This window comes from Filicampus tigris, chromosome 19, assembly GCF_054856515.1.
Source record: "Filicampus tigris isolate MCC_2025a chromosome 19, RoL_Ftig_1.0, whole genome shotgun sequence".
Lineage (NCBI taxonomy): Eukaryota > Metazoa > Chordata > Actinopteri > Syngnathiformes > Syngnathidae > Filicampus > Filicampus tigris.
In genome coordinates, this window is record NC_141235.1 from 196,010 (window position 1) to 223,995 (window position 27,986).

At 54.2% G+C, this 27,986-nt stretch overlaps 5 protein-coding genes across 9 annotated transcripts in view; 1 reads left to right on the forward strand and 4 right to left on the reverse strand.

Moving 5' to 3' along the window:
• Nucleotides 1–57: 57 nt before the first annotated feature.
• On the reverse strand, nt 58–10,570 carry nploc4 (NPL4 homolog, ubiquitin recognition factor). The gene is made up of 17 exons (XM_086016055.1): nt 10,363–10,570; nt 9,414–9,494; nt 8,515–8,624; nt 8,225–8,443; nt 7,646–7,694; nt 7,312–7,406; nt 6,676–6,799; nt 5,490–5,669; nt 5,323–5,409; nt 5,184–5,255; nt 4,001–4,127; nt 3,758–3,918; nt 3,618–3,689; nt 3,234–3,326; nt 3,043–3,159; nt 2,861–2,963; nt 58–2,250 (listed from the first exon to the last, which is right to left on the reverse strand). Exons 1-17 carry the CDS (start codon nt 10,375–10,377, stop codon nt 2,090–2,092), a joined length of 1,866 nt encoding a protein of 621 aa, XP_085872181.1. The 5' UTR covers nt 10,378–10,570; the 3' UTR covers nt 58–2,089.
• A 491-nt stretch (nt 10,571–11,061) lies between these two features.
• On the reverse strand, nt 11,062–13,286 carry pde6gb (phosphodiesterase 6G, cGMP-specific, rod, gamma, paralog b). The gene is made up of 4 exons (XM_086015670.1): nt 13,067–13,286; nt 11,995–12,181; nt 11,803–11,843; nt 11,062–11,630 (listed from the first exon to the last, which is right to left on the reverse strand). Exons 2-4 carry the CDS (start codon nt 12,138–12,140, stop codon nt 11,554–11,556), a joined length of 264 nt encoding a protein of 87 aa, XP_085871796.1. The 5' UTR covers nt 12,141–12,181; nt 13,067–13,286; the 3' UTR covers nt 11,062–11,553.
• A 660-nt stretch (nt 13,287–13,946) lies between these two features.
• Nucleotides 13,947–15,964, reverse strand: oxld1 (oxidoreductase-like domain containing 1). The gene is made up of 3 exons (XM_086015669.1): nt 15,767–15,964; nt 14,304–14,633; nt 13,947–14,143 (listed from the first exon to the last, which is right to left on the reverse strand). The coding sequence occupies exons 1-2, from the start codon at nt 15,818–15,820 to the stop codon at nt 14,319–14,321; spliced, it is 369 nt and encodes a 122-aa protein (XP_085871795.1). The 5' UTR covers nt 15,821–15,964; the 3' UTR covers nt 13,947–14,143; nt 14,304–14,318.
• A 1,899-nt stretch (nt 15,965–17,863) lies between these two features.
• Nucleotides 17,864–27,986, reverse strand: part of LOC147128669 (G protein-coupled receptor family C group 5 member C-like) — a 32,643-nt gene continuing 22,520 nt past the window's right edge. The window contains exons 1-7 of one of the 5 annotated variants that reach the window (XM_086015666.1): nt 26,141–26,820; nt 21,853–21,995; nt 21,724–21,764; nt 19,921–20,914; nt 18,927–19,030; nt 18,722–18,847; nt 17,864–18,608 (exon numbers count right to left, since the gene is read on the reverse strand). In XM_086015666.1, the coding sequence (XP_085871792.1) occupies nt 18,576–18,608; nt 18,722–18,847; nt 18,927–19,030; nt 19,921–20,890 (1,233 nt within the window). In that variant the 5' untranslated portion in view covers nt 20,891–20,914; nt 21,724–21,764; nt 21,853–21,995; nt 26,141–26,820 and the 3' untranslated portion in view covers nt 17,864–18,575. Of the gene's footprint in view, nt 18,609–18,721; nt 18,848–18,926; nt 19,031–19,920; nt 21,765–21,852; nt 21,996–22,318; nt 24,011–26,140; nt 26,821–27,986 lie in introns of those variants that run through there. The other 4 variants (XM_086015664.1, XM_086015663.1, XM_086015668.1 and 1 more) reach the window with 4 other exon arrangements.
• On the forward strand, nt 22,403–26,041 carry btbd17a (BTB (POZ) domain containing 17a). The gene is made up of 4 exons (XM_086015661.1): nt 22,403–23,064; nt 23,886–24,183; nt 24,385–25,087; nt 25,163–26,041. Exons 1-4 carry the CDS (start codon nt 22,869–22,871, stop codon nt 25,532–25,534), a joined length of 1,569 nt encoding a protein of 522 aa, XP_085871787.1. The 5' UTR covers nt 22,403–22,868; the 3' UTR covers nt 25,535–26,041.

Sequence of the window (27,986 nt, forward strand, 5' to 3'; positions counted from 1 at the left end):
TCCTAATTCAGATGAAATATGATCTTAGAATCAACACTTCAAGAGGAAGACCAAAAGGAATGTTCAATTCTTGGCTTTAATTCCTTCAAATGCAAGTCACATCAAGAGGAAGCTTGCTCAGCACACGCGGACCAAAGTCGCACACTATCGGGACTTTGGATAACCACTCAAGAATCCCCCCCCCCACCCCAAAAAAAAACATGTCCAGAATCGTGACGACTCAAAAATATTTTCTCACATCATCAACGCAATTCCAGTCAAAATCCTCCAGAAGCAGAAATAGCCAGCGGGGAGGCGAGCGAGCGACCATAGCGACCGCCCGTCCAACCCCCCGCCCACCCGTCCGTCCGTCAGTCAGTCAGTGACTCGGCGGCAAAGTTGTGCGTCCACTCCGTCCTGGTTTTGGAAATGTGGCAAATCCTGGCAAAAGCACTTTTGTTCCTCAGGGGGCGCCACAGAGCACACTTTGCAACTTTGCATTTGGTCACCCGGCGAGGTTTGTCTTGACACGCCCAAGTTAGCAAGTCTTTCGAATTTCACAAGTGCAACTTTGTAAGTCACAGCCGTCTGCGGTTTTTTTTTTTTCCCTATGAAGGGAAATTTTGAAAATCAAACTCTTAGTAAGCAGCATGTGTACTTGATGTATTCTTCGTAACTCACGTCTGCAGGCTATGTGTCCGACTACGTAGCAAGTCACGCGCACCTTTCGTATCTCCCAAGCGCGGCGTAGTAAATTGTGCCAGCAGCTGAAAAATCTTGCCCGTTTCCGTAAGAATTGACGCCGCCATGCGGAACGCGCACGAGCAACTTCGACTTTGGTGCGGGAAGACGTTGTACGGGCACCCCTTGAATATTGCAAGCGCAACTTGGTAAACGGCGCACGCCCCTAACCACGCTCACCTCGGGTGAGTCATAAAGCGCACCACGTAGGGAGTTGCAGCCGTGCCTTGCGCAATGACTTGGGCGCACGCGGAAGGCACGGGCACAACTTTTCAAGTCGCCAAGTTGCAAGCGCAAGATTGGTCAGGCCTGCTTGCAACTTTCCAAGTTGTACTCGCCAGTTTGCGCATGAGATTTGCGAGATGTGTTGCAAAGAAAGGAAAATACGGCGGCACCTTGAGATACGAGTGCTTCGACTTGCCGTTTGCTGTCTTGAGACAGGAGCAAAATTGACCATGCTCGACGGCGACAGCATTTCACATCAGCTCACGTTGGTTTCCTTGCAGTGGAAGGGCAGCATCAGGCGGTGACACCACCCAAGACGAAGAAGGGAGGACAAAACGTTTGCGACGGCTAACTTTTCAGCTCACGGGCATCCGAGCGTTACGACCGCGTGTCCAGATATTTATTCAGGCCGGCGACATGCGCTGATCTTTATCTTTAGCCTTTTTCTTTAACATGTTGACACATTCCAGCATTAGACAAAGATACTGATATCCAACGAAGCATACAGCCTCAACAATCGGCTGATATTTTGCCTCTTTCGGTTGCGAGTTCAACAAACAAAGGACAAAGTAGCCGTACTGCAAATCAGTCAAATGTTCTGCCTGTAATTCACGTCCTTGTTTATTGTCTCTATTGAGCATTAAGGGACCCCAAAAAAGAAGAAGTTGTTTAATGCATGCCATCTTTTTGAAACGAAAGTCGAATGGCTTAGCGGAATTTTATCCCACCAAATATCAGAATTGGTATCGGCTTCAAAAATAATTTTGTCTTCATGAAAAACATTCCACGAAAGAAAGAAAATTGAATTGGACTTTTTCTTTGGGGGCGTATGGATTGAATTTCAAGGGGCAATCTGATTGGAGATGACGGAACAAATTCAACTTGTATCTCAAGGCACCACGCTCGGTTCTTGCCGTCCATCGGATTCCGTAAAACAAAAGCTTGAGTTGAGGAAGCGGCGAGCACCAGTTGAGTGAAGATGAAGACGCCCGTCCGTCAAATGAGCTAGAGTAGCACGCATGCGGGCCGCTGCAGTCCAAGCATCCGAGCAGGAAGCGCTCAATACTCACAGCAGAAGGGCCCAAGATCTTTTATTGGAAAGCAAGGGGTGAGGGGTGGGTGGTGGTGGTGGGGGGGGGGACTTTTAAGCGCGGGGCAGCCGGCACATTTCGCAGTGCTCGGTCCCGGGCTGGTTCATGAAGGTGCAGTGCACGCACGACCACATGGCCGAGGAGGACGGGGGGGCCGACGGGTCGCCCATGCTGTCGAAAGCCGCCGATGACGACGGCTGCCCCCCCACCGTGCCTGCGGGGGGGAGGAGACAAACGTCACTTGTCGCCGCCGCCGCCTCGAATAGGTTTTCGGCCACTTGCGCCGAGGGGGGACTGGAAAACGGCTCGGTGCCATTCCATGCTCGCTTTTTTCATCTTTTAAGAAAAGAGCCAGACGGACGTAAGTGCAGGTCAAAAGGACCAATCGACAACTGACGGATGATCTCATCAATTGGCAACTACTTTGATCATCAATTGTTTACAACCAGCGTTCAACTTCAGACGCAGGATTTTTGTGCTCAATCAAACTAAGACATTTGCAAAAATCATCGGGCAAAGCGATCGACAACCTTTCTGCCGATTCGCCCGATGATGGACCACAGCAGGAACGGAAACGTCGTCCATTTATGTTGCTGTCCATTTGAAATTGTGTCCCGTTTCGCGATACTGGGACGGAAATTAAGACATGTTTTTTGTCGTTGTTGTTTTTTCGAAATCAGTCATTGATTAGAAAAACGAATGGACCGATTTCTAGAATATTAAAACAATGACTAGTTGCAACCCTGCAATATAGCGCACGTGCCTATAATCCGATATAGGAATTGGCGCATTGTCGATCATTTGCAGCCGTGACACAAACTTACCGCACAGCTGCTCGATGGTGGCCCACTGCTCCGACTTCTTCCAGGTCTCAGCGAGGTCCCCGTCGGACGTCTTGACGGCGTCCAGCAGCAGGCCGATGCTGTCCTGCAAGAAGGCGCACGCGCGGGGAGTCAGGCGGGCTCGGGCTCGGGCTCGGGCTCGGGCTCGGGCCCGTCCGACTCACCCTCAGAGGCATGACCTCGTTGGTGAACAAGAAGAGGAGCAGGTGGAAGTCGGACACCATGTCCAGGAAGGACGCGGAGGCGCACTGCGCCAAATACGTGGCCAGGCTGTGGAAGTCCTGAGGAGAAAGGCGCAGCAAATTGGAGCCACTTTCACTTTGTCCGGGCGGCCGGCGCCGGCGCCCCGGCTTACTTGCGTCTCTCCCAGGATTTCCCGGTTCTCGATGGGGAAGCGCTGAGTGGAGCTGAAGGTGAACTGGGGGTCCTTGGGGAAGGTTGTGGTGATCTGGCGAGGAAAGCACACGAGCGCCACATGCAGCGGGCCGCAAAGAACCGAACAGCATCTGCTCACTTGCCAACTTGTACAACGCACTCTTGTCTATGTCGCCGCCCCCCCCCCCGCCCCCGCCCCCCCGAAATGGCCCTTCCGACGCCATTTTCCTCTGTGCTCACGTTTTAGACATTCGATTGATTTTTGCTGCCATCAGAAATTCAAGTGTTATTCACATTGTCATTTGAGGATTTCTTGTCTTCACACCGGGATTTTTTTTTGGCACACCAACAACAAGCAACTCACATCGATGATGAGATACTCCACGGGCAGGGGCCGTGCCAGGAAGGTGACGTCGTTCCCAAACTTGTCTTTGTCCTGTTGACAGAAGGCCGCCTTGACAAAGGCGCCACAAAACGGCAAAGAGGAGCGAGGGCCAGCGTTACCTTGAAGAAGACGTCCGGGACGTACTGCTCGGGGCTGGACTCTTTGGCGTAGCCCAGCTCGGGGGCGTCCTTGCAGGGCAGCAGGCACTCGTCCCTCACCAGGGCCATGCACTGATTGGACACCTGGTAGCCCTCAAAGTGCACCTGGTTGTCCGGACCGCCTGAGAACCCGTCCCAACATCCGCCGCATGAGACTAAATCCCGCCCGCGCGCGTGCGTGCGTGCGTGCAAGCCCGGCCTGACCTGTGGCGACCACCGTCACAAACTTGGAGCCAAAGTGTCCGTCCCGGGACAGTTTGCAAGGGTTGGAATGTCCATTTTGAAAGTAGCCCGCCGTGATGCACTCCTCGGCACTCAGGAAGTGAGAGTCCTGTTGGCAAAATCAGATGGCAAAACGTCACGGCCCGCCAACTGGCCATTGGTGGAATCATCCCTTCATCGGACGCTCCTTTCTTTCACTCGTTTCAAACCGACGACGACAAGGTTTTCTTATTGCCACTTCAAAAAGCTGGGCCTTCGTTCAAATTGACCGCGCAGAAAGTGCACAAAGATGAACTGATCACAGGTTTGGCCCATAAGACGTCAGCCGAGCAGATGTTTGCAAATGTCTCGTTTTGAATCAAGAGGAAGATCGTCGGTTCGCTTTCAGGGACGAGATTTACTGTCGAGATGCCGATAGACTGAAACGTCCGCGAACCGGACACTCTGCAGCGGGGACGGGCTGCCCGGTACCGACAGCGGGTATCGATATCGGGCAGATACTGGCCCTATTTCATAGGTATCGGGTCGTTGCGATGGCCGCCGATACCGGCCCCCGATACTTAAGTGATCAACATCTGTCGCGGAACAAGTAACCGGTGCTAAACTGTGGCGGTCGGACACATGGGCGAATCATCGAGCGCTTCACAAAGACGCAACAAGGGCAGTGATCTGTCATTTTCTTTGTTGACATCAAAAGTACTAGTGGTTTCGGTACTTGGGATCGGGGGAACTCTCAAAGGAGCGAATACTTGTCATGCTAAATGGACCGTCACTTGTACAGCACCAGTATCAGTGGCATGGAAAGATCACTCGTGTCAATTGAAACAAAGCCTCTAAACGATAGCTGTCGGCGAATTGGCCGAGTTGCCGATGAATCGTTTCATTGCCGCACCGCTAAGTGAGTCCCGCTCCAGTTGCTCGTTATCATTTCGATGTGAAATTTGTCAGGTATGGCCCGGTATTGTTCCATTTCCTTCCTCGACCCGGAGCCAAAAAGAAAAAGAACAAACGCGGCCAAGACTGTGAGCGATTCCGAAAAGAGGCGCTAAAAGTTGTCAGGCTCGCTGGCCGCTGTGGCCAAGAACGGGAGGCGGGGCCGACCTCCAGCAGCTTTCAAAGTCGGACTTTGGAGAGCTTCAAAGCGCCACTCGGCCCACGCACCGACCTGGTTTCTGGTGAAGCGGACGGTCCCGATGCGGGTGTCTTCGGAGAGCAGGTCGGAGAAAATCCAGCCCACCTGCCAAAACCAGTCGAGGCTGAGAGCCGGCGAGAGGGCGAGCGTCACGGCGACGGCGGCGACCCACCTTGCGGAGGCCGAGCTTGGCGGCGATCTCGTCCACCGCGCCGGCTTTGGGGTCCTCCAGCAGCTCCAGACTGTTCTGAGTGGCGTTCTGAGCCGGGGCACGTGCGCTCTGGTTACTTTTACGGGCCCTTTCCTTTCGACCGGAGGCGGGCGGGCGGGCGGGCTCACCTGCGGCGGCTCGTAGATGGCGGCCACCTCGGCTCGGATGCCCAGCGGGATGTCTTTGTGCTCCGTGTACCTGCCGTACAGGTAGCCCACCCTCTGGCTGCCCGTCTTGCGCCAGAAGTCCAGGAAGCGGTCGGCGATGGTGTGGTTCTCAAACATGATGTTGTCCACGTGGCGGTATTTCTGGAGAGCAAACACAAACGCCGTCGCCTCCAAGCCGTCACTGGCCGCACCCGCGCAACTTGGGGAATGCCGCCCACCCCCACCGAAAAAACAAAGGGGAGCAGACGGCTTGGCGTGACGACGGGGCAAAATCGGGACAAAAAGAGGGAAAGGGGAAGGCGAGCCAAGCACAAGCATGTTTTGGACAAGGATGTTTTGGTGCAAGCCCAGTGCTTGAAACAAGGCATTCTGATCAATATTGCGTTCGGGGAAGGAGAAACCAAAAAGCCAAAAAGTGAATCCGGCCCTTTTTCGCCATCATCGGGGGCGGCCATTTTGTCGACTGAAAAGGACACGCCAACGCTCGGGTACCCGTTTTCTGAAGCTGAGCCGTGATTGGTCGTTACCTGAGGCCTGAGCGGTTGCGATGTCCTTTTCAGTGGGCGCAAGTGACAAAAAGAGATGGCTAAAAAGGCCTGGCTTTTGCTGCTCAACCCCTATTCCGCAAAGGCAAAAGTCATCAGAATGCCGTGTTTCAACTAGTGGGCCTGCTGGGAACATATTGTGTAAAAAAAAAAAAGAATAAAGTGTTTGTGTTGATTTCCCCTTTCGGCACAAAAGAATCTTGCCGGCAGCTGACTGGGTTTTTTTTTTGTTTTGTTCTTTTGAGAGAGCGCACAAAAGGTGGCCTCCGATACAACAAACAAGCGGAGTCATCATCGCGGCACAATGGCGAGTGACAATTTGCCTTCCTTTGCTTCTCCAGCAGGCTGGCGCAAGCAAAGGTGACGCGCCCAACGCCAAACCGCTGCGTTATTACGATTCAAGCACCTCCACTGGATTTCTCTCACACAGACTCCTAATGGGCATTTAAAACAAGAGTCTTCTATTGTCCAAATGGATTTGTTTTGATTCGCAGGCAGCCTCACACTCCGGCGGCAGGTTTGGAGCGCGCGCTTCGGCAGGGACGGAGGGACGGAGGGACGGACGAAGGTGCTGCTTGCTTGCTTGCTCGCTCGCTGCCTACCTGTCTGTTGAGCGTGATGGCGCTGGGCTGGCACTTGGTGCAGATGCCCTCCGGCCAGGGAGGGTGACCCTCGCAGCCCGACTTGATCTTGCAGCTGATGTTCTCCAGGGCGGCAAACTTCCCCCTGCGAGACCACCGCGCAAGAGTCGGTCGGTCCGGCAAAAACCACAGTCGGAAAAAAAAGGTGTCGTTTTTGGCCGGAAGGGATACCGAGCATTTCTATTCCTTTCGATCCGGATTATCAACACGGTCATCGTGACGATTAAATCGCTGCTTCGGGAAACGCCGACGTTTTTATTGCACTACTTTTCAATATGTCAACAGTTTTAGTGCAAAATGAAACTTCTCTGGGTTCTCGTGAAATTTGAAAAGAAGATCAAATGCACCGAGGGTTAATGCTAATATCGTGTTTAACGTTCAACACAAAAAGTCCGGACGGCAAATTTCACGTTTGTTGATGCCTTTCATCTCCGGAAAGGGCTACTGAAGCCGCTCGCTTCTTACTTAGCAGCAGCTTCGTGAAAGCGGACGCTCGCCATGGCCCCCTGGTGGCTGGCTATGGCTGGCTAACCCTACGCCGATAAAAATGGCCAACATAAGGGCAGTGGACGGAGCTAAAGGCGGAGAAGCGCTCACTTGTCGGCTCCTCCGGTCAGCTTTCGCAGGTACGCGTGGAACGACATGTGCTTGACGGGCGGGTCCAGGTGGTTCAGGTAGTCTTCGTCAAAAGGCTGCCGCAGGAGAGACGGAGTCCGCGTCATGCAGAGACAGGCAAGAGAAAGGGAAGAAGAAAAAAGGGAAAGGGAAGAAGAAAAAGAAAAGGAAGAGAAGAAAAGTCACAAGAGGAGAAGCCAATCAAGGGGAAAAAGATGAAGGAGAAAAGGAAGGAGGAGGCAGAGAGGAATTAAAGATCAACAGAACAAAGAGCAAAAGACAAGACTATGAAGACGAGGAGGAGTGTTGATCTGACCTCCAACGGTACGCAGTGCACACACTTGCCAAGGGCGCCATGGCGACATCTATGACCAGAGAGGACAAGTTAAGTGAGTTGAGCAGTTTTGCTCCGAGTAACAAAGTAAGGCTTCCGCGCTGTCTTGGTGTACAACAACTATGTTGAAGCTTTCATTTGGACAAAAGTAGTTCCCTGCCACCTTTCTTTTGCACAGGGCATCAATTAGACTGGGATTTGGGCACTTTACGGCAGAGCTGCTGTACTACGCTGGGCCACAACAGGCAGCACTGAGCTCTACTGGAAGAAAGGTAGCGCGATGAAGAGAAGAAGAAGCAGAGACGCTCCCCCAACTAAACTCCATTTTTTTTGTTTTCTGTTTGTTTGATGTTCCCACGTCACAGAGAGAACAGATGCCCGTGAGCGCTGTCGTAGCTTGTGCTTCCGCTTGTGCGCATTCGAGTAGCGGCTGTCTGAACCTTTACGACCGCCAAAACATCCAAGCTAAATCTGCGAGCTCGTCTATGGCCTTTCGCATTGTATGGTAGCATTAAGCTAGCGCACTTTGCGTCTATCTCTATCCGGTGCGCGTCCCCTCACAGCTGCGCATCTCGGTTCCGGTAGATCTTGCCGTCCTGTTTGGTCAGAAAGCGGTCGATGTCGTCCTCCCGGATCTGCGGCGCCGTCTGAGGGCGGGGCATCAGGAAGGACAAGGAGGCGGACGACGAGGACGAGTGCGGGGCGGCCGTGTCCATCACCTCCGCGGACGACGAGGAGGCCGGCGAGCCCGAGGGGAACAAGAAGAGCATGTCGCCGTGCCTGACGCACAAAAAGGCATCTTAGCGACATCACTTCCTGTCCGCGCCACTTGGACGTCGGCTGCTGCTCACTTGATCTTCAGCAGGCTGAGGCTTTTGTTCTGGGAGAGGACCTCTCCTGTTTTGTTGCGGTTCAGGTAAACGGAGAAGCGGTTGGAGTTGAAGCCGAACTCTTTGGCCACCTGCAAACGCCACCAAAACAGAATCAAACAAGTCGACTCGGTCCAACAGCACAAACAGCAACGTGACAAGTGGTGGAATTTTAAAAAAGAACACAACAAAAAAAAAAAAGGGAAACATGGAGTGAGTCTTTGAAACACTTTGAAAATCCGCCTCAACTAAATTCAGGCAAGAGAAAGTACGTCTCAAGAATTTTTTGCATCCGAGCTTCTCAATTCCAGGCAAAGATTTTGGGCAAGCACGCCGATATTCGTACCGCTATTGTGACCTCAAGCTCAAAATGACTGAAGCGATCAAGCCATTCGGAGAATGACTTTCTTTATCCTCTGCTCCCGAGAAGCGCGCGGAGTCGTGCCGCCTTACACTGCCCCCGGGTGGCAAAGGCGCAGAAGGAGCAGCCCAATGCCGGTCGAATTGATGCAAAAAGTGTGACAAAAACCGATTGAAATCTGTGTCATTCTATTGAAATATGCCTGTACTGTGTGGAAATACAACATGTGATCTATGAATAGTAGGGCTGCCTCAAACCATTATTTTGCCAGTCGACTAATCACTAACAGTCGTCGCGTTTAGTCGACTAATCATGGCAGCAGCCCTAAAGAGTAGTAGGATCTTATCAAGGAGGAAACAGCGTGAAGTAGAAATGGTACCCGTTTTGAAAACACAGGTGGCATTTGAACAAATAGCAGAGTGGTTCGAAATGTTGCAAAATATGAATTGAATTGTGTCATCTGCATGAAAAGTTGTCTCCTTTGAAAAGCAAACATTCCGATCTACTGTATGAATAGTACCTTCTTTAAAAAGGCAGCAGCAGTCTCTCGCTTGGACGAAGGGATTTTCTTCATCCCATCTGGGGACTGAACCCGGATGATCTACAGACAAAAGGAAAAAAATAAAAATGAGAACTTCCTTTAAAAAGTCATTTGACCATATGTTGATAAACATGTTGGTAAAACATTTCGCGGGTGAGCCATGGCTTCCAAATGTTAGTATCGAACATGTACACTCGCTCTAAATTCCCGGCGACATTTCCCAAAATTGAAGGTTGACAAACAAAAGTCAAAAACATTCAGCCGTGATGCGCATTGCTGGATTTGCACACACATCGACTGGCCTGCCTGCCTGCCTGCTTGCTTGCTTGCTTGCTTGCGATGTGACGGCTTCAAGCAAGTTTCTGCGCTTTCCAACGCTCGCCTCTCGGGATGGCCGCGGACGCACACCGGGTATCGGGCGTGCTCGTCGACTTTCGGTTTTATCAAAATGCAACCCAATTTGCAACGACTCAAGTAGCCCAAGAGTGCAGTACAGCCACGGTGACGGTGCAAAACCAAAAACTTTGCTCACTACTTTGACGGCGAGTTCATTGAGGTTGATGCCACCAAACAGTCCTAAAAAGCAACTTTCCAACAGGCGGAGTGTGCCAACGTCGTCAGCCTTTAGGCGGACAACCATCGGGTGATAAAGGTCTCTTTTTTAAACACTCTCCTAATCCCAACTGACATTTGCGTCGATGAGTCAAACCACCCGAACCTTGTCATTCGGGGAGCTGCCTTTAGCCGGTTAGCCGGTTAGCCGCCTAGCCGGTCAGGCCCGTCCACTTTGAAGGGGCTAGCGAGCTAATTGTGCTGCCTCATCACAACGACCGGTTGCTGCTATCTGCTAACCGGGCTAGCTCGCCTTCGCCTCAGCTGAGCCCAGGAAGCCACAATCGCTACTTTTGGCTTGCTTGTTTCTACTTACGATGGTTTCGGCCATTGTGCTCCCCTCGCCGGCTGCTGGGTGTTGTCGTGTTGTCGTGTTGTCGTGTTGTCCGCTGAAACAAGTTGACGAATGGACGCGCTCTGCCGCTGTGTTTGTCAACGAAACTCCATCCCGGATCCCACAGCGGGTGCAACCGACATTAGTGTCCGACACGACGCGGCAACGCCGGTCCCCGGACAACCATCACCCCCCTGGAAACATGATGATTTGAATGTTCCGCACGTAAACCGCACGCAACCCACCCCCCACCCCCCCCCAAAAATAGTCATTGATTTTTTTTTAACCGTGTGTGTGTAACCAATAACTACAGTGAGATAAATAGTTGAAAATTATTTGTCATGTATCAATTTTATCGATTTAAATTAATTGAACTATAATGAATTAATCATTTTTTTACAATAAGCACCTATTGATTTGTAAAACCAAATGTATCTGTAAAATGTGTCTATTTTAAATATATTTTCACTGTATTACTTGCAATAATAATTTGACCAATTATTACGGTGAAATAAAAAAAAAATCAATCCATATTGTTCAAATACATTTTCATTTTTAACCCCCACCCATCCCTCCGCCCCGAACCCCCAATCACCCCATGACAATAATGGATGGACATTTGGATTTTCCTTTTTTCAATTCTTCTACTTGTTTTTCATGCCAGAAAGAAGGCAAGAGAAGAGCAGCAAACATTTTTTTAATTGAACCTTTATTTCCCCAATTCTCTTTTGCAATGCAGACCTGGCTTCAGAAAAGAGCCAAGAAAAATGCTAGCAAATACAAATAACTGCAAAGATTGGGAGTTACTCTGCATGCGTAAATGATGATGAAGACAACAGTAGAAAAGTCTAGATAAGGATCACATCTGCATAAAAGAGAAGATGCAAGCAAACACGTCTAGTGCGGCCGCTATGCTAACAAGAAACCAACGCGTTCCGTTCAGAGTCGACCGTGAGCGAAGACGAACGAACAGACGAGCGACGACCACATGACAGTTTCAACGCCAGGCCGCCTGACAAACGCGAACCAGACAGAAGAAGATCGCATTCTAAACACAAACAGATGCTGTGTCGTGACAACAAGATTACAAAAAAAAAAACAACAACTCATTTTCTATTTTTTGGGGGGGGGGGGGGGGGGGGGCTGTGTTTGTTCCAGTCCAGTGTTGACGAGCTAGATGATTCCGTACTGGGCCAGCTCGTGGAGCTCCAGATGATTGAAGGCCTCCCATGGGCAAATCACTGTAATGTCTAAAAGAGGGGCGCATGTCAATATATACACACACACTCAAAGGCCACGCATGCACTTTGACTTTGTCATCACTAGAAAGACAACCGAGCAGACGACCCCAAAAAGCACTTTGAACCTTTGACTCATTTGGCCGACATCGACTTTAACGTCCGCGCGTGTGGAAAGACTCACCGGTTCCTAAGCCCTCCATTCCCGGGATATCATCACCGAACCTGCACGCAAGGACAACAAAGGGTGACAATGATAATCTCGACAACAATCAATAATGGTTATCGATCATTCATTATTGTGATGGCAACTGGCTCCAAACTTTTTCTGTTCGACTATTCTGTGGAAAGTGCTAGTTCTGCGTAAATGACGCACCCCTGCACGCCCTTCTTTGGGGGCTTGCTCTTGAACTGCCGCGTCTGCCTCTGCTTGAACTTGGGGGGGCCCTTGCGCGGGGTGGCGGGGCCCCCGCTCACCCGCGTGGCCGACTTGATCTCAGATTTGGGCGCCTCCAGATTCATCTCCGCCACCCTGGTCAGTGTGCGCGCCAACCGATGCTTTCCTGTGGAACACGTCCACACGCGCGCACGCACACACGCACACACACACGTATATAATGTTGTTTGAGGTGGATTAAACGCAGCGGTGTGTGCGGTTTGCAAGTGACGACACAATGTTCCGTCAGCCTGACCCCGATACAACGGCATAGTTAATCCTAATCCTGGGCTCACTTTACTAATCTGCCTTCAATCTGGTTAGCCAGTTTGCCGCAAAAGTGCTGAGCACACACTGACACTCTTAAGTGTCGCACACCTCAATGACAAGCGCAAAAACAAGTGCAAAACACCATCATTTTATTGACCATTCCAAAAAAAAAAAAAGTCTTGGGACCTATTCCTTTTACAAAAGTACATTTAAAAAAAATGCAATTAGGTGTGCCTTCTGTAAATTCACATTTACATATTTAAAACTGGCAATTGTGTTTTCATCAAACTTTAAAAATGTTTCAAAATAAAATGAGCAACATGGTCTTAATGTTCAAGTTTATCTACAGTATTCAATTGAAAAAATGGTAGGACTAAACCTGACTTTTTTGTTACGATTGTTGAAAAAGAATTGCGCTCTTTCGAGTTCAACTTTTCCATATTTCTTGGTATATAAGATGGGCCAATCTGGATATTTTCTTAAACTCCTCATGCACCGCCCATTGATCAAAGCATATTAATGTCAATATTCTTGGCACTATTCATCGTCAAGTGTGCGCCTTGCTTTGCCCGCTCAGACTAATCCTCATCCTGTCCTTCCTCCTTTTCTCCACGGAGACGGCTGACAAGCGCGCGTGAGGACAGAAGGTCCACGCCACTCGTGCGCAAGCCCCCCACCAAGCGACGGGAGGCCGGCGGGACCCCCGCGACCAACGTTCCCCGGGTGGACGCGCTCTACTCACGTGCTGCTTTGCTTGCGTGACCAACGGCCGGACAACAAGACGGCAGATGAGCGGACGACAATGACGAGTCGCTCTTATACGGCCGGGATTACGGCGGACACGCCTCGTGTCGTGACGAAGACGGACGGAGGGATGAAAAAATGGCCAGAGAGACAGGCAGCCAGAGATGGGACGGATGGAAAGAAAGACAATCACAGTCGATAGATGCAAAGACAGACCAACAGATGGGGCTCAACTTTCGGGAGAATCTGAAATTAGACCCGGCGTCGGTCATTTTGGTGCGTGGATGCGTGCAAGATTGCGCATTTGGAAAAGGGAGGTTTGCGGCGTTGCGGGCGTGGACAGAGCGAGCCGACCGACCACAAAATGAAGTAGCAATCTGTGTGGGAGTGGCGCATCGTCACTGCTTTTTGCCGGTGTGGCAACAGACAACAAAAGCGTGTTCCCTCATTATATACAGATCCAGCTGCTGACCACTTTAATATGTCCGCCGACCTCCTGACCGAGAGAATGACGGAAAGAAAGACAGACAGGCACATAGACAGACAGCCAGACAAAGCCAAAGAAGGACACAGATAGATGGAGAGAGAAAGCTAGAGCGAGATGGCTGGATTCAAAGACAGATTCCATTGTAGACATACAACAACCGACAGACAGCCAGCCGGCGGACAGCCAGAGAGACACAAAGGACGCTGAGTGGCTCCGAGTGACCTGAGGTAAGCCCGCCTGTGTCCCTGACCACCATGATGTCACTAATCTGTCATTTTCCCTCACGTCACATTCGGCGGCGCCAGCGTAATCCCGACCGACGCCGTTTCCCGTTGCCGCGGTGACGGGCCGCCGTCGTCAACAACAACAACAACAACAACAACAACACGCGTTGGATGTGGCGCTGTTTAATTGACAACACAAATGCAATAAATATGCGCATGTTATATTCACGCCAAGAATACATTCGCCTTTCAAAGTGCAAACAGACTTGACGACGAGCGGTTGGTCATCTCATCCCGAGGCGTACTCGGCCGTCCGCTGGTCGTGTTCCAACCATGTTCCAAAGGTTCCCCATTCCGGAGAGTTCTGCGCAGACGCAAGAGTGGCACGCGCGTGTTGTCGGAGGACTCGGCAAACATTTCAAGCGAGCGTGGTCGACGTCATCGGCGGGACTCGTCGTCCGCCCGAGTCGTCATTGGCAAGGCGCGGGGACGGCTGCGCTTTCAACGTTGCCAAGTTGACTCACCCTGCAGGGGCGCGCTCACGTCTTCTTGAGGAGCCGGATCTCCATCTTCAAGAAGGTCTTCAGGTTGTCGTCCAGCACGTTCTCCTCGATGGCGGCCAGCGCCCGCTCGCCGCCGTCGTTGTAGAAGGCCAGCAGCTGCTCGGCGTGCTCGATCCACACGCAGTTGTGGCAGCCGCTCATGCAGCAGTGTGTGGGGGCTGCGGGGGGGGCGGCGGCATTGCCGCCGCCGCTCGCCGGGGGGGCCGGCGCTGCGTGGGGAGGAGCCGCGTCGACGCAGAGGCTGCGGATGTTCCGCTTGAGCAGACCCCCCCTCCAAGACGCCACGCAAAGCTAGAAAACAAGAAGGAGCGGCAAATTCTTCTGCTCAACACGTGGTGCAAACCGGCACCGACTGCGCGACAAACGGCACAAATATTCACAGCGACATCCCAAGCGGTTCGCAATCAGATTTCATCTCCATCCATCCATTATCCAGCCAGCCATGATCCTCACAAGGGTCGCAGGGAGTGCAGGAGCCCATCCCAGCTGTCTTGGGGCAGTAGGCGGGGGACACCCCGAATAGGTTGCCAGCCAATCGCAGGGCACACAGAGACAAACAAACAACCGCGCTCACAATCACACCTACGGGCAATTTAGAGTGTCCAATCAACTTACCGTGCATGTTTTTGGAATGCGGGGGGAAACCGGAGTAGCCACGCAGGCAGGCACGGGGAGAACATGCAAACTCCACACAGGGAGAGCCGTGGCCGGAATCGAACCCACGGCCTCTGAACTGCGAGGCGGACGTGCTAACCAGTCCGCCACCTAACACCAAATCAAGAAACAAAATAAGCTTTGACCCAAATTTCAAGGCCTATTTTCTTCTTCTTCTTCTTCAGATTTTCGACACGCACACACATTTGCTCCGAAATACATCACACACTATTCAAAATTCTTGGTGCGTTGTACTCCGCGCTTGAAGTGGCTATTCCGACTACATGCACGCAGCATTTGGACAGCTGACTTTCTTTTGGGGGAAATCTTGTCAATACAATTTCGTGGAACAAATGTTGGAATTTAGGTTGAAAATGTGCGTCAACAGAGAAGGCCTCGATTGAACAGAATTAAATTGGATTGACGTTTCGTTGACCAGGATGAAACGTCATAACCTTAGGCCTTCCGATTAAATTATACTTTTAATCTTCCTATACTAACTACTTACACAAGCAAACAAAAACACACAATGAGTGGTGATCGACATGAAGAGATGGAAATGATACTGACAGTTTGACAGCCCTGAAATGAGCTAAATAAAAACAAAGGCTCGCTTTGGTCTTGTCTTCTAGTTAAACGTCACCTTATACAGCAGAGTTTTAGCTCTGCTAGATCATCGAATCACGAAGTAGACTAAAACGTATTGTCGTCACGGACGGTGAAGTACTCGGGTCGATCGGTTAGGCAGCAGGCGAATGGTGGCTCCCGACCTTTCGTAAAGACGCAGACGACCTCGCCGCGTTCGCAACCACATAAACCATCATGAGATCCAACAAAAGTGCGTTTGGGACTCGAACTTGTTCTCACTGCTCTGCAAACGTGTGTCTTGTGTGAAAAAAATCAAATCAAATAAGAAGCCTAGCTGAGGTTTCTTACTCGCGTGAACGTCCTTTCATTCTTGCGGAAGTAAAACCTTGTCAACAAAAGCATTGATTGGCCGCGAGGGGGAAATATGAACCAATCAGAACTCAACATTTGTCGCGCTAACCAATGGACAGCCGCGTGGGCGGTGACAAAGACAAGTTTGCGTTGACAAAACATGTCCGGCAGATGGCTGCACCTCATGTCATTGTTTCCCATCTTTTACATCGGAAACCCCCCCGCAAAATGTACTTCGAGTAAAATAATGACGTCCCCGTCTAAGTTTACCTACAAATGTGCTCAGACCTACATACGCGTACAAGGCAAAGCTATGATTGTGTTGTACTGGATGTAGCTTCTGCCATTCATTGGTCTGGCTGTCACTACACATCGCTGGCACGGATAGATGATACATTGATACAAGATGCATTATTTGTAGGGATACGTAAACATAGTTTTGGGACCAGTTCTAGACATTGGTCTCCCCGAGCCCAAAATCTGAATGTGTATGTTCATGAGTAAAAATTCTACTCTGTGGTATTGTACTTTATAAAAAAAATAATAATGGCATCGTTGAATAGAATGCAAATTTCTGCTTCAATTCTGTGCACATTGTGCGGCTCCTTCTGGCTTGTGCCTCTTGGCCACCTGGGGGCAGCATTACACAGATTTACAATTACACACGGAGATTGGCACAAATGACTCAGCAAATCCCGGGCATTTGAGGTGCTCATCGCAGAGGATGAGGAATCTACGCCTATCAGTATTGCTACGAAATAAATATTAGCCATATAATGCGTCCCGTTTGTATTTTTTCACGACCCACTTTCACAGTTTGCTCATGTATAGGCGTCTTTGTGAGCGAAAGTAAAGCCGCGTCTTCAGGTGTTATTTGCCCGTGAGTCGGCGACACCTGCCGCGCCCTGACGCCAGCCCCCCACCGCTCAGTCAGCCTGCGCTGGTGTGTGTTTACCTCGCGGCGGTCCCCATGGGGGGGCTCCGTCCGTGTATGCAAGCTGCGTCCATGGAAACGCCGCCCGTCGACAGAAAAAGTCAGACGGCGACAGGGAAGCAGAGAGGACGGAGGGCGAGAGGAGAACGGAGAGGGAGAGAAAGAAGAGAAACACTCTCACACACGATTTGAATGCTCTCACGCTACTATTGAACCCTCTCTCACACGACCGCAACCCGCGTGGCTGACCTGGTTCCTTTTTGACTTGCTAATTTGGGAGTCAGCTCGAAGTCACGCCAAGTACGTGGACAAACAAGTGTGTGTGCGTGTGGCGCAGTGCGTAGCTTTGCGTCGTGTGCAGATGTGGCGCTCAGGTGTCCTCGCTCAAGGTTTTGCTCACAGCGCCGGCTTTGTCCCCAGTGCACAAAGACAACATTGTGCGCGACGTTGTTGCGCCTCCCCTTGCGAGCGCACCAAAGACCCCAAAGAATCTCGCCGACTCGTCCTGTTCCAACTGGAAGCGAACAAGTTTTGTTTCCTGAGAGACCACAACGCATGAACGACAAAGTACTTTCCAAGTACTTGTGTCTTTGCAAAAGCAACGCTTCCAAGCTCTTTGTGGGACTGAAACGCACACCGACGGAAGAGCGAGCCAGCCAGCCAGCCAGCCGAGGTCAGCTCGCTCGCAATCAAAGGTCCTGCGACGAGCCCGACCCGTTTCCTCGGGCGGGATGGCCGGCCCTTCCAAGGCCGACGGCGGGCGGACCCCGGCTCCCATCAGGCTTTGCGCACGACAGCAAATGAGCAAAGGCGCTTTTATTTCGCAAAGAACCAAAAGAATCACGAGTGAAGAAATACGACGAAATGACCACGGGCTGCAAATTCAATTCATTCATTACCAGCACGCAGTCGGTCCTTGTAGAAGCATTCAAACATATTTACGTCTCTTGGCAAGGAAAAAGAACCTTTGACTAGTCTACTTTTGTGTACGTACTTGAGTGTCGCGTGCAATTTGGCGCTGGAGCCTTCGCCTAGCGCGGTGCCGGCTGGCGACGTGCTTGCGGTGGCTGGCATCCAATGCGGCGTGTCGTCGACAAAAACAGTCTGGTGTCCTTTTGCGCGCGGTCGTGCACTTTAGTCTGATGTCGCCGCCTACTCTCACGCTCTTTCCTCTTGTGCAATTGTAGCATAGCGCAGTCAGTACAGTGTACCGCGGTGAAGAATCGCGTACAGCATTGCAGTTGAGTGTTGCCCCGTGTACTGTAGTATGATCTAGTTCGGTGGCGTGTACTCAAGTTTCGTACTGCTACTGGTACTGTGGTACGGTTCAGTCGAACGTAGTGTCGTGAAGAGCTGACTACAGCACCGTGTAGTCTTGCGTTGTGCACGTAAGTCTAGTGTGGTCTAGCAGAGGCGAGTGCAGTCTACCCAATCTAGTGTTGTGTATTATGGGTTCATCTAATGCAAGTGCGGTTGCGTGTTGTGTGCGTACTGCAATGACCGTAGCGTAGTGTCATCGGGCACACAAAAGACACGTGCGGTGAGGGGAAAAAAACATGGAGGTCCTGGATTCTTGCCTCCATCACCGCTGAGAGGAGTAAAGGTCAAACGGAGAAAAGGTCAAATGTCGGCGTCCGCGTGGCAAAGTCCAAAAACGTCACCAGGGGAGTCAACGCAGAGGACGAGATCCAAAGAGGCCGCCGGCGTCACCGCCCGGACGACGTGTGCAAGGCGTTCCCCTGATGGCCGCAGCGAGACCAAGAAGAAGAAGAAGAAGAAGAAAAAAAGGAAGAAGATCAGACAGGACACGCACGCCGGCATCGTCCAACAGGGAGCGGGTGGTCGGCCTTACGCCGTTTCCGGAAGCGGCGTCGACCGCGTCCGCGCCATCCGTGGCGTTTGCCGCGTGCACGCGCACGTGCGCGCCGCCGGCCGCGGGGCTGGCCGACGCTCTGGGAAGGGCCGTGTCGTAGGACGCCTGCGGAGGAAAGAAAAGACAATCCAAAGAGATTCCAGCCGGCAGCAGCGGCGGGCGTGTGCGCGAGCGGCCTACTTACGGAGGCCACGCGGGCTTTGCTGATGAGGGCCAGCTCGGTGGGCTGGTACACGCAACTCCTCAGCTGACCCGTGTAGCCGCTGTACGGGGACACCACCTTGGCGCCTGCAAACGCACCACAAGAGTCGGCGTTCCCGAGTGGCAAGGAAGGCCATCTTGTTGACTTTGCGCCGGGAGATGCTTCGACTTTGTCAAACATTCACGTCGGCTGCAAACGGTCGATGGCCAAGGGCACGAGTCGGGTGCGTGACGGGGCGGCAGGCGGCGCCACCGACTCCGAACGCAGCCTCCTTTTATGACCGCTCGGCTTCATTCCAAACGCGCGTTCCTATTCCCCTTTGCGCCCGGGGACCACTTGGCCATGTTTTTGGAACGTGCCAGGAAGCAGCGAGACTTGCAGAGAAGCAACGCGAGCACGGGGAGAGACAAACCGGACATTCAAACCGTGAACGGAACGTGCGAGGCGGACCGCCACAAAAGCACAAGAGCAACCCTCATTTTTCTCTGTTCTCTTCTTTTAAAGTGGAAGTCAACCCCCCGAACATTTGTTTCCTCCAAGAATATGTTCTATGCAGGGCAGGCCCACTAGTCGAAACGCGGCATTGGGATTCATATTGTGTTTGTGGAATAGGAGAAATCCGCCCATTTTTAGCCACCACCGGGGGGCGGCCACTTTGTCACTTCTGTTGACTGAAAATGACATCACAGAGGCTCAGGTAACGACCGATCACAGCTCGCCCGTTTCCTGAAGCCGAGCGGCCATTGGTCGTTAGCTGAGCAACGTTGATGTCATTTTCAGTCCGCCGACGTGACAGAATGGCCGCCCCCCGACAGAGCTAAAGACGGGCCGCTTTCTCGTCTTCCGCAAACCGCAACATGAATCCCAACGCCGTGTTTCGACCAGTTGGCCCGCACGGAACGTATTCTTGACAAAGAAATGTTTAGCTGTTTAGGAAGAAGGAGAAAAAAAAAAAAAAAAAAAATCCCATCCCTACCTTGCGCGGGCTCGTCCATAGTGAAGGCTTTGTTGTCCACGTTGTCGGCGAAGACGCGGCGGGGGTTCTGCTCCTTGAGGATGTTGTCGTAGCCGACGGCGCAGCCCTGGTCCGCGTCCTCCCCGAAATCGGCGTCTCCGTCGGCGGCCGAGCAGCACACTTGCGGGATGGCGACGAGCGCCAGGAAGAGCCAAGCGTTGGCCACCAGGGCGGCGGCCAGCGTGGGGTCGTCCCACCCTCGGCCTCGGTTCCCGTGGACGTACATGGCGATCCACGCCGCCCAGATTGCGACGGAGAGGAGGGCGCACGCCAGGATGAGGGCGCCCTCCCTCTTCCAGCGCTTGTATTTTCCCCCCATGACGCCCAGTCCTGCGCCCAGGGCCGCCACGAGCAGCGCCATCACGTAGATAAGCGCCATGGCGAAGTCGGCGTTGGCTATGTCGCAGGGCACGGCCGCGGCCGCGTCACCGCGCGGCCCCTGCGGGCGGCGCGCCACCGTGATGATCAGCCACTCGGCGTTGACGAGCACCTCCACCGACCACAGGGCCAAGGCGGCCAGGCACGAGCTCCGCGCCGGCGGGGCGCGGTCGGTCCTGGCGAGGGCGTTGAGCCGCACGCCTTGAACCAGGAGGCACGAGAAACAGCCGGCAAAGAGAACGCCGAACAGGAAGCGGCGCGAGGCGCAGGTGGAGAAGTTCTTCCCCACGATGAAGGCGAAGGTGAGGCCGAAGAGGCCGGCCGTGCACGCCAGGAAGACGGCGTGCAGGGCCACCGCGTTCCTGCGCTGGCGCTCGCGCACGAAGGGCACGTTGGCGAGCAGCGCCACGAACAGAACCAGGCTGACGGCGGCGCCGGCCGAGGCCAGGGCCTCCAGAACCACGCCCCAGGCCGCCTCCAGGTCGCACAGCTTCAAGTAGAGGGACGGCACGCGTGGACCGCAGCCCGCGGGTTGACTGGCGTCGGGCGCCATCCGGCTCGTCGGCGCTACTTCCCGCTACGTACGCACAAATGCACTTGCGTGAGCCGCATAAGCGGACGCTCGCTCGCAGCAAAATATACAGCGCGCGCAAAACTCCACAGAGACTCATTGGCAGCTCTGAGTCAAGGTGAGAGGAACACATTAATGTTTAACTCAAGTCAAATATTTCAACTTTCACGCAGGTGAAAGTGCACAAATGACCACCGTGAGGCCAAAAGTCAACATGGCGAGCCGACACACGTGCCGATTGTCCGACCGGTGTACTGGACTTGAGTGCGCTACTTGAGCGTCGCGTGACTTCATCGGAGGTGGCAAAGTCCAAAACCTGCCGCTGTTTGGCTTTAGCCAAGCTCCGGGGACCTGCATTTGCCTCCTGTGGATTTAGTGGAGTGGAGTGTCGTGCAGTTTGCTCTAGCGTAGTATCGCGCAATGGAGAGTTTTTATCGTAGCCCTGTGGAATTCGGCGTACTGCAATGTTGTTTCATTGAGTGCTGCGTGCTGTCGTTGAGTCGCGTCGCGCCCTTCTGATGTCGTGCTGCGGACTTCCGTTGAGGGTTGCGTACTCAAGTTGTCCCGCGGTGTTGTGAGGCATAGTTGTCACGTGACCTCGCGTCGGTGCGATAGCAACAAGGTCCCTGTGACGGTCGCCATGGTGACCGTGCACCTTGGCATGATTGGCATTTCTGAAGCATCCATATCCCGACGCTAATGCTAATGTAGCTACATTAGTCGGCACCAAGCACAAGTGTGACCACGACACAACCATGCCAACACACAAACAAACAAACAAACAAACACCTGAAACTGTGAAGAGAGACAGTTACTTGTCAAGGTGTCTTCTTCCTTGTTGGTGTTCCGTTCAAAGCTTCCAAGGACAAAAAGAACAAATCAAGAGTTTCAAGTGAAAAAAACTACTTCAAACGAAATGGAGTGACTGTGATGCGTTCACGTACCTGAGTGCTGCGCTGAGATTCACGTGACGAGATCAGCCAACGCAGGAGACAAAGCGGAGCAAACGAGACATTCGACTGCTCTCGGGTCGGCGCGTCTGTGAGGACGCAAAGTGAAGCGCCAACGAGAAACTCCCGGGAGAGGTCTGAGGACGAGCGACACTTGAATGCTGCGCGCGCACACACACGCAAAGCAGAAGCAGCAGCAGCAGCAGCACGCGCGCACGCGCGCGCGCGCACGCACTCCGGCGAGTATGCAGCGACGCCTGGTGGTGAAAGCTCACGATGTTATTTAAATCAAAAATAAAAAACCTCCAAAATGTTCATCCTGTAACGCTGAAAAAAACCGCTCATACTAATCGGCGTTGTCAACTAATTTCATCGCTGTAAAATCTTTTTCTAAATAATGCAATTTAGGAAGAGTTTCTGCCAGTATAATAATACAAAAACATTAAGTAGACACTCTTACGTTGTTCCACAGCTTCCTGTTTTGACCTTATGACATCATCAGTGCTGTCTCCGCCCCTACTATCAACTTTCGGCACGATGTCATAAACCCGCTTTTCTGAAAACCATGCCGATGAATGAATGCCGATTGTAGTTGCAGCAAGTGGAAATGTACTCGGGGCAGGTAGCAGCAAGCAGATGTGCTCACGGCACGTCACGTGGGTCCAAATGAGCTCTGTCCGACATGACGCGGTGGCTGTTTGCGATCAGTCGGGGGAGGTTACAGGGTAGGCCGGCAGAGGGCCACAAACGGTGGCGGGACTTCAGCGAGCTCATCCACGTTCTTCACCGCTGCACTGCAATATAGCAGCTCCAAATCAATACTCATCAATATCAAAACCTGAAACGAATCAGCAGACACACACGGGAGACCGCCGTTCCCATCGACTTGCTCATCTTTCGCATGTCCGACCTTCATCCTCCACTCGCGAGCCCGAGGTCAGGTCACGTCACGAACCGGAGCCGTCGGCGACGTCCCAGCCCGGGCTCCGCCCAGGAAGCGGGCACGCCCGATGACCCACATTCAAAGTCGTCATCGTGGCCGGCAGCAGCATCGGCATCCGCATCGGCCGCCGGGACGCTCAGAGAACAAGTCGAAGATGAAGATGATGAAGCCGGCGCCGCTGCTGCTGCCGCTGCTGCCGCTGCTGCCGCCGCTGCTGCCGCTGCTGCTGCTTCAGGCCGCGCGTGCGCTGACGGCGGCCGCAGGTGAGACAAAACTTTCCATTTCGGAGCGACTTTCTTCTGCTGATGACAAATGTCTTACTTGATTGCGGGTGAAGGCAAATCAGAGTAAGGCCGCCCGCGCTCGGGCGGAGACTCAAAATCGCCCTTCAGCGTGAACGGGCGAACGAATGCTCGCCATGCGGTTCGCCGGCAGTCTGTCCCGAGTGCGCTCCGCTTCTGGGCCAAAGTGGGCCGGGACAGACTCGACTTCCGTCCAGCTGTCGAAAATGAGCGCAGAGACGCGCGCGCGTATTCTGCTCTCATGCAGAGTTCACAATTTTGGACAAGGACAACTCCGTAAGCGGATGACCGGGAAGCGCTTGAGCGCGTAGAAAGGACGGACGGAGCTGCGCAAACAGGCCGAACGCAGCCACGAGCCATGGGAAAGGACGAATCAATAACCGGACTACACGGGGGGGCCGAGTTTTAATTAAACGCGACCCACAATCAGTCGGCGTGCCAGCGAGCGATCGATGCCCTAACGACCGTCCCAGTAACAGCCGGCCGGCACGAGCGCCACGCCCGACGCTTGCCGACGTCCTGAGCTGAGCTGAGATGAGACGAGTCGCGGGAGAAGGTTTGAATGGGGACGCAATGTGGTAGTCCCGAGCGTGGCTTCCACGACGGCTCCATGAAATCCACAGCGGTTGAGTTGGGCGTTCAACTCTCGCACGGATTGCGTTCTCCGAGTCGTCCGGCTTCGGTGTGGTCGTTTGGCGAGCGCGCAACCCCTCCTCGGGGCTCCTCGAGGTAAGAATGGCGGCGTTCAAATAGCGTAAGCTGTTCTTGCCTTGCCTGCTCAGGCCCCCTGAAGGCGGACGGCGGCCCGGACGGCGGCCCGGACGGCGGCGCAGACACCTTGAGCCACTCTCTGGCGCTGGTCGGGCGTCTGGAGGCGCTCTTGCTCCAGGGCAACGGCAGCGACGTGACGCTGCGGGTGGAGACGCCCGACGCCGACGAGGTCAAGCTGATGGCGGTCCACGCGCTGGTTCTGTCGCTGCAGAGTCCGGTCCTGGAGGACTTGCTGCGGGAGCGAAACGGCAGCGTGCTCAGGCTGCGCGAGAGCCCCGAATGCGCCGCCGTCTTCGAAAAGTTCATCAGGTCGGTGCCGCCGCCGCCGTCGTCGAGACGAAAATAAGATCGCAAAAATGACACGTCAGGGACCGTGCGGACAAACGACAGACCGGTCGCCGGTTGGTGTTTGGGCGCATGCGGACGGAAAAAAAGCAAGCGGCCGCATCGGCAGCTAGCGCGCTTTGGGAAGGCGTGACCGCTCCTCTCTGCGTTCCCCTGCGGCCGCAGGTACCTGTACTGCGGCGACCTCTCCCTGCGACTGGAGCAGGCCACCCCCCTGCACCGCCTGGCCACCAAGTACCAGGTGGCGGCGCTGCGGCTGGGACTGAGCGACTACATGACTCTCAACCTGGCCCGGGAGTCGCCTTCGGGCCACGTGGCCGGCTGGTACGAGTACGCGCTGGAGGCGGGCGACGCGGCGCTGCGGGACGGCTGCCTCCGGTACCTGGCTTGGAACCTGTCCTCGGTCATGCGGAGCGGCGAGTGGAGCGGCCTCAGCTCCCGGCTGCTCATGACGCTACTGCGGCGTTCCGATTTGGTGCTGCACAGCGAGATGGAGCTCTTTGCCGGGCTGGAGGAGTGGATCTCGCACAACCGTCCCGACGGGCTGACGGCGGAGAACGCTCTGAGAGCGGTGCGCTACGCCATGATGCCGCCTCGAGAGCTCTTCCGCCTCCAGGCCCAGTCGGCGGTTTTGGCCCGCTACCGGGAGTCGGTCCGGGACCTGCTCTACATGTCCTACCAGTTCCACGCCGCCTCCCCGGTTCACATGGCCAAGTACTTTGACGTCAACTGCAGCCTCTTTGTGCCCAGAAACTACCTGGCCCCGCTGTGGGGGTCCGCCTGGGCGCTGAGCAACCCCACCCGCGACGACCGCAGCACCAGCTTCCAGACGCAGCTCGGGCCCAGCGGCCATGACGCCGGCAAGCGGGTAACCTTCGCTGGATTCCAAGTCACTTTGCGGGCGGCCATTTCCCACTCTAAGGCCCTTTTTGTAACCGCGCAGGTGACCTGGAACGTCCTGTTCTCGCCCCGCTGGCTGCCGCTCAGCATGAGGCCCATGTACACAGAGGCGGGCGCCATGCAGCCCGCGCGGGCCGAGGGCGGGCGTCCCCGCGTCATCGTCACGCCGGCCACCTCCAGCGCCGACTTTGCCGGCGTGAGCTTCCAGAAGACGCTCCTGGTGGTGGCGCGGCAGCAGGGCCGGCTGCTGGTCAAGCACGTCTACGACTTCCACCGGAGCACCGAGGAGAACGGAGACTTCCTGGCCGACGCCGACCTGCAGCGCCGGACCTCCGAGTACCTGGTGGACGGCTCCCTCATGCTCCACGTGCTGGTCAAACCCACGTACCAGAGCCTCGTCGCCGGCAAGAACTAACCTCGCACGCATGCCAATCGCAACCGCACCCGCCCGTCCGTCCGTCCGTCCGTCCGTCCGTCCGTCCGTCCGTCGTTGACTCGTCTCTACTTCTTTGACTCGTCTCTACGTCTTTGGGTCTTCCGGGTCAGGGGTGCTCGCAAAAGTTGAACGGAGGCAACCGGAATCCTGCTGTACACATTGTCATTCTGCTTCATCACGCGACTCTGCCTCAAAAAACCAAAAGCCAAAAAAAGCCACATTATTTTGCACAAGGAGATGCGGAAGAAAAAGGTGGGTTGAAGATTGGCATGTTTGTGCTTTCACTTGTTGTCGTGTCGTCTTCCCGCCGCCACATTGACGTCGCGTTGCCTCTCACGTGATGGTGCTATTCTTTACGACCGACTTCATTGTAGGTGTGCTCCTTTCCATTATTTCTACATGTATTAAACATTACTCTTGAAACAACCGTCTTGAAATATTACAAAAGTCAAAGCACAAGAATAAACTTAATAAATGAATAAACGACATCCTTTGCCATTGTGCGTGCGTGCGTGAGCGAGAGAGAGAGACAAAGAGAGAGAGCTTGACATGCATGCGTTGCCGATGACTGAAGTCGTCCCTCACCTGTTGTCCACGCGAGGGGCCCCTGGCGAACGGTGTTGATTCAGTTGCCTGGCCTCCGCGGGGCCCCTCGGGGCCCGGGAGGACCCGAGCGCCGGAGGTCGCGGCCCCCTTTCGGTTGGGCGTCGGGGTCCCGAGGGAGCGCGCCGAACCCGATTGTTGACCTGCGGCGGATTTGCCGGAAGTGACGCACAGCCGACGTGTCACACGTCCAAAACGAATTGAGCCAAAGGGCCCAAGAGGGCGTGCGCGTTGACCTCAGCAAGCAAGCAAGCAAGCAAGCAAGCAAGCAAGCACGCACGCACGCACGCACGCACGCACGCACGCACGCACGCACGCACGCGGGCCATCCCATCAAGGCTGCATTTCATTTTGACAATCAATTCATTTGCCTGTTGCCATTCATTGTTTCCAAGGAGGGGGAAAGAGCACAATGCGCAGTCAAATGTGTGCGGGAATGGCACGGTCAGCGGCGAGCTGAGGGCCACACCTGCTCACTCATGCGCCAACAACTTCCACGTAATAGGCAATCAATGTCACAGGCACTCAGGGCAGCCCCCCCGCCCCCCGCCCCGCGAGGCGAGGCGGGCGAAGCAGCTCACGGCGCGCAGGAAGACAGTCACCCGAGCGCACAATGGAGCGCCGGCCATTTCCCAGGATGCAGCGCGGCGCCGCGCCAATCGGCGGCCTGGGAATCGGCGTGCCGAGTTTCCTCGACGCAAGTGCGACATTCCTTCAAGAAAGAAAAGAGAAGGGGCACCGCGCCCACCACTCGCCCGATCACGTTACTCACTCGCACGCGCGCAATCACAGTGAGCCGGCGCTTCCGATGCATGCGCAGAGAGCGCCTCCATTGTGTGGGCCAGGCGTGCGCATGCTGGAGGCGCAGCAGAGCTCAGTGCTGCCCGCACTCATCTTGTGGCTAAACGTGGTACTACGCTGAGGCTGCGCCGCTCCAAGTTGGGATTGGCCTGTGTACGGTGAAAAAAAAATAAACAATGGCCTGGAATTGTGCAAGACGGGAAAAGGCGAACCGCCAGAAAGTGGGAGAACGGAAATGACGGAATGGGGCGGGGTCACGGCAAAGTGGACTCCGCTTCACCTTGCCACTCATCTTGATCACATCGCTCAACTATTTTTATGGGCCGCGAGCGGGAGTCTGCACGCCACGCCACGCCACGCCACGCCACGTGAGCTGCGTGCGCGCACGCATGTGTGTGTGTGTGTGTGTGGAATAAACATTTACATCCAGTGGACACACAAAGTGGAGGCGAGTTCGGAGCGCGGACACAAACGTTGTCTGCGGAATGGTCGGAAGCCGCATGTCAGACATGTGAAGGCTCCTGACTCACCGCCGCTCTAATTCAACGCACGCTCGCTCGCTCATATTTCTGCAACTGGCTTCTTCGGTGACCCTGAAGACAGCGCACACATTCACGCTGGCGCAAGCGCAAGACAGCGGCGGTGGGGGGGAACCCAACCGGCCCCGGTTCAAATGGGGGTCACGCCGCGCACCCGCGCCCTCAGCTTGTCTTCGGCGTTTGGGATTTCTTTTCTCCGTCCGTTGTGGTGCCGGGCTGGCGAAGGCCAATGGGAGTCTTGGCGGCTTTTGGGGACTTGGAGAAGGAAAAGACGGCGGCGTGCGTCCCTGCGCCGGCGGCGGCAGAGTTGCAGGTGGGATTGCCCTTTGTCCCTTTTCTGCTCAGTACTTCCAGGGGGAGCCGTGCCGTCGAAGTTCATTTCCAGCAATGTGGCGTAATGGCGATCTATTGGAACAACGCGCTTGATCCGCGCCAGCGTGTTTGATTCGCTGAAGGCGAGGCAAGGCCAGCGCGTCAGTGACGAGTCG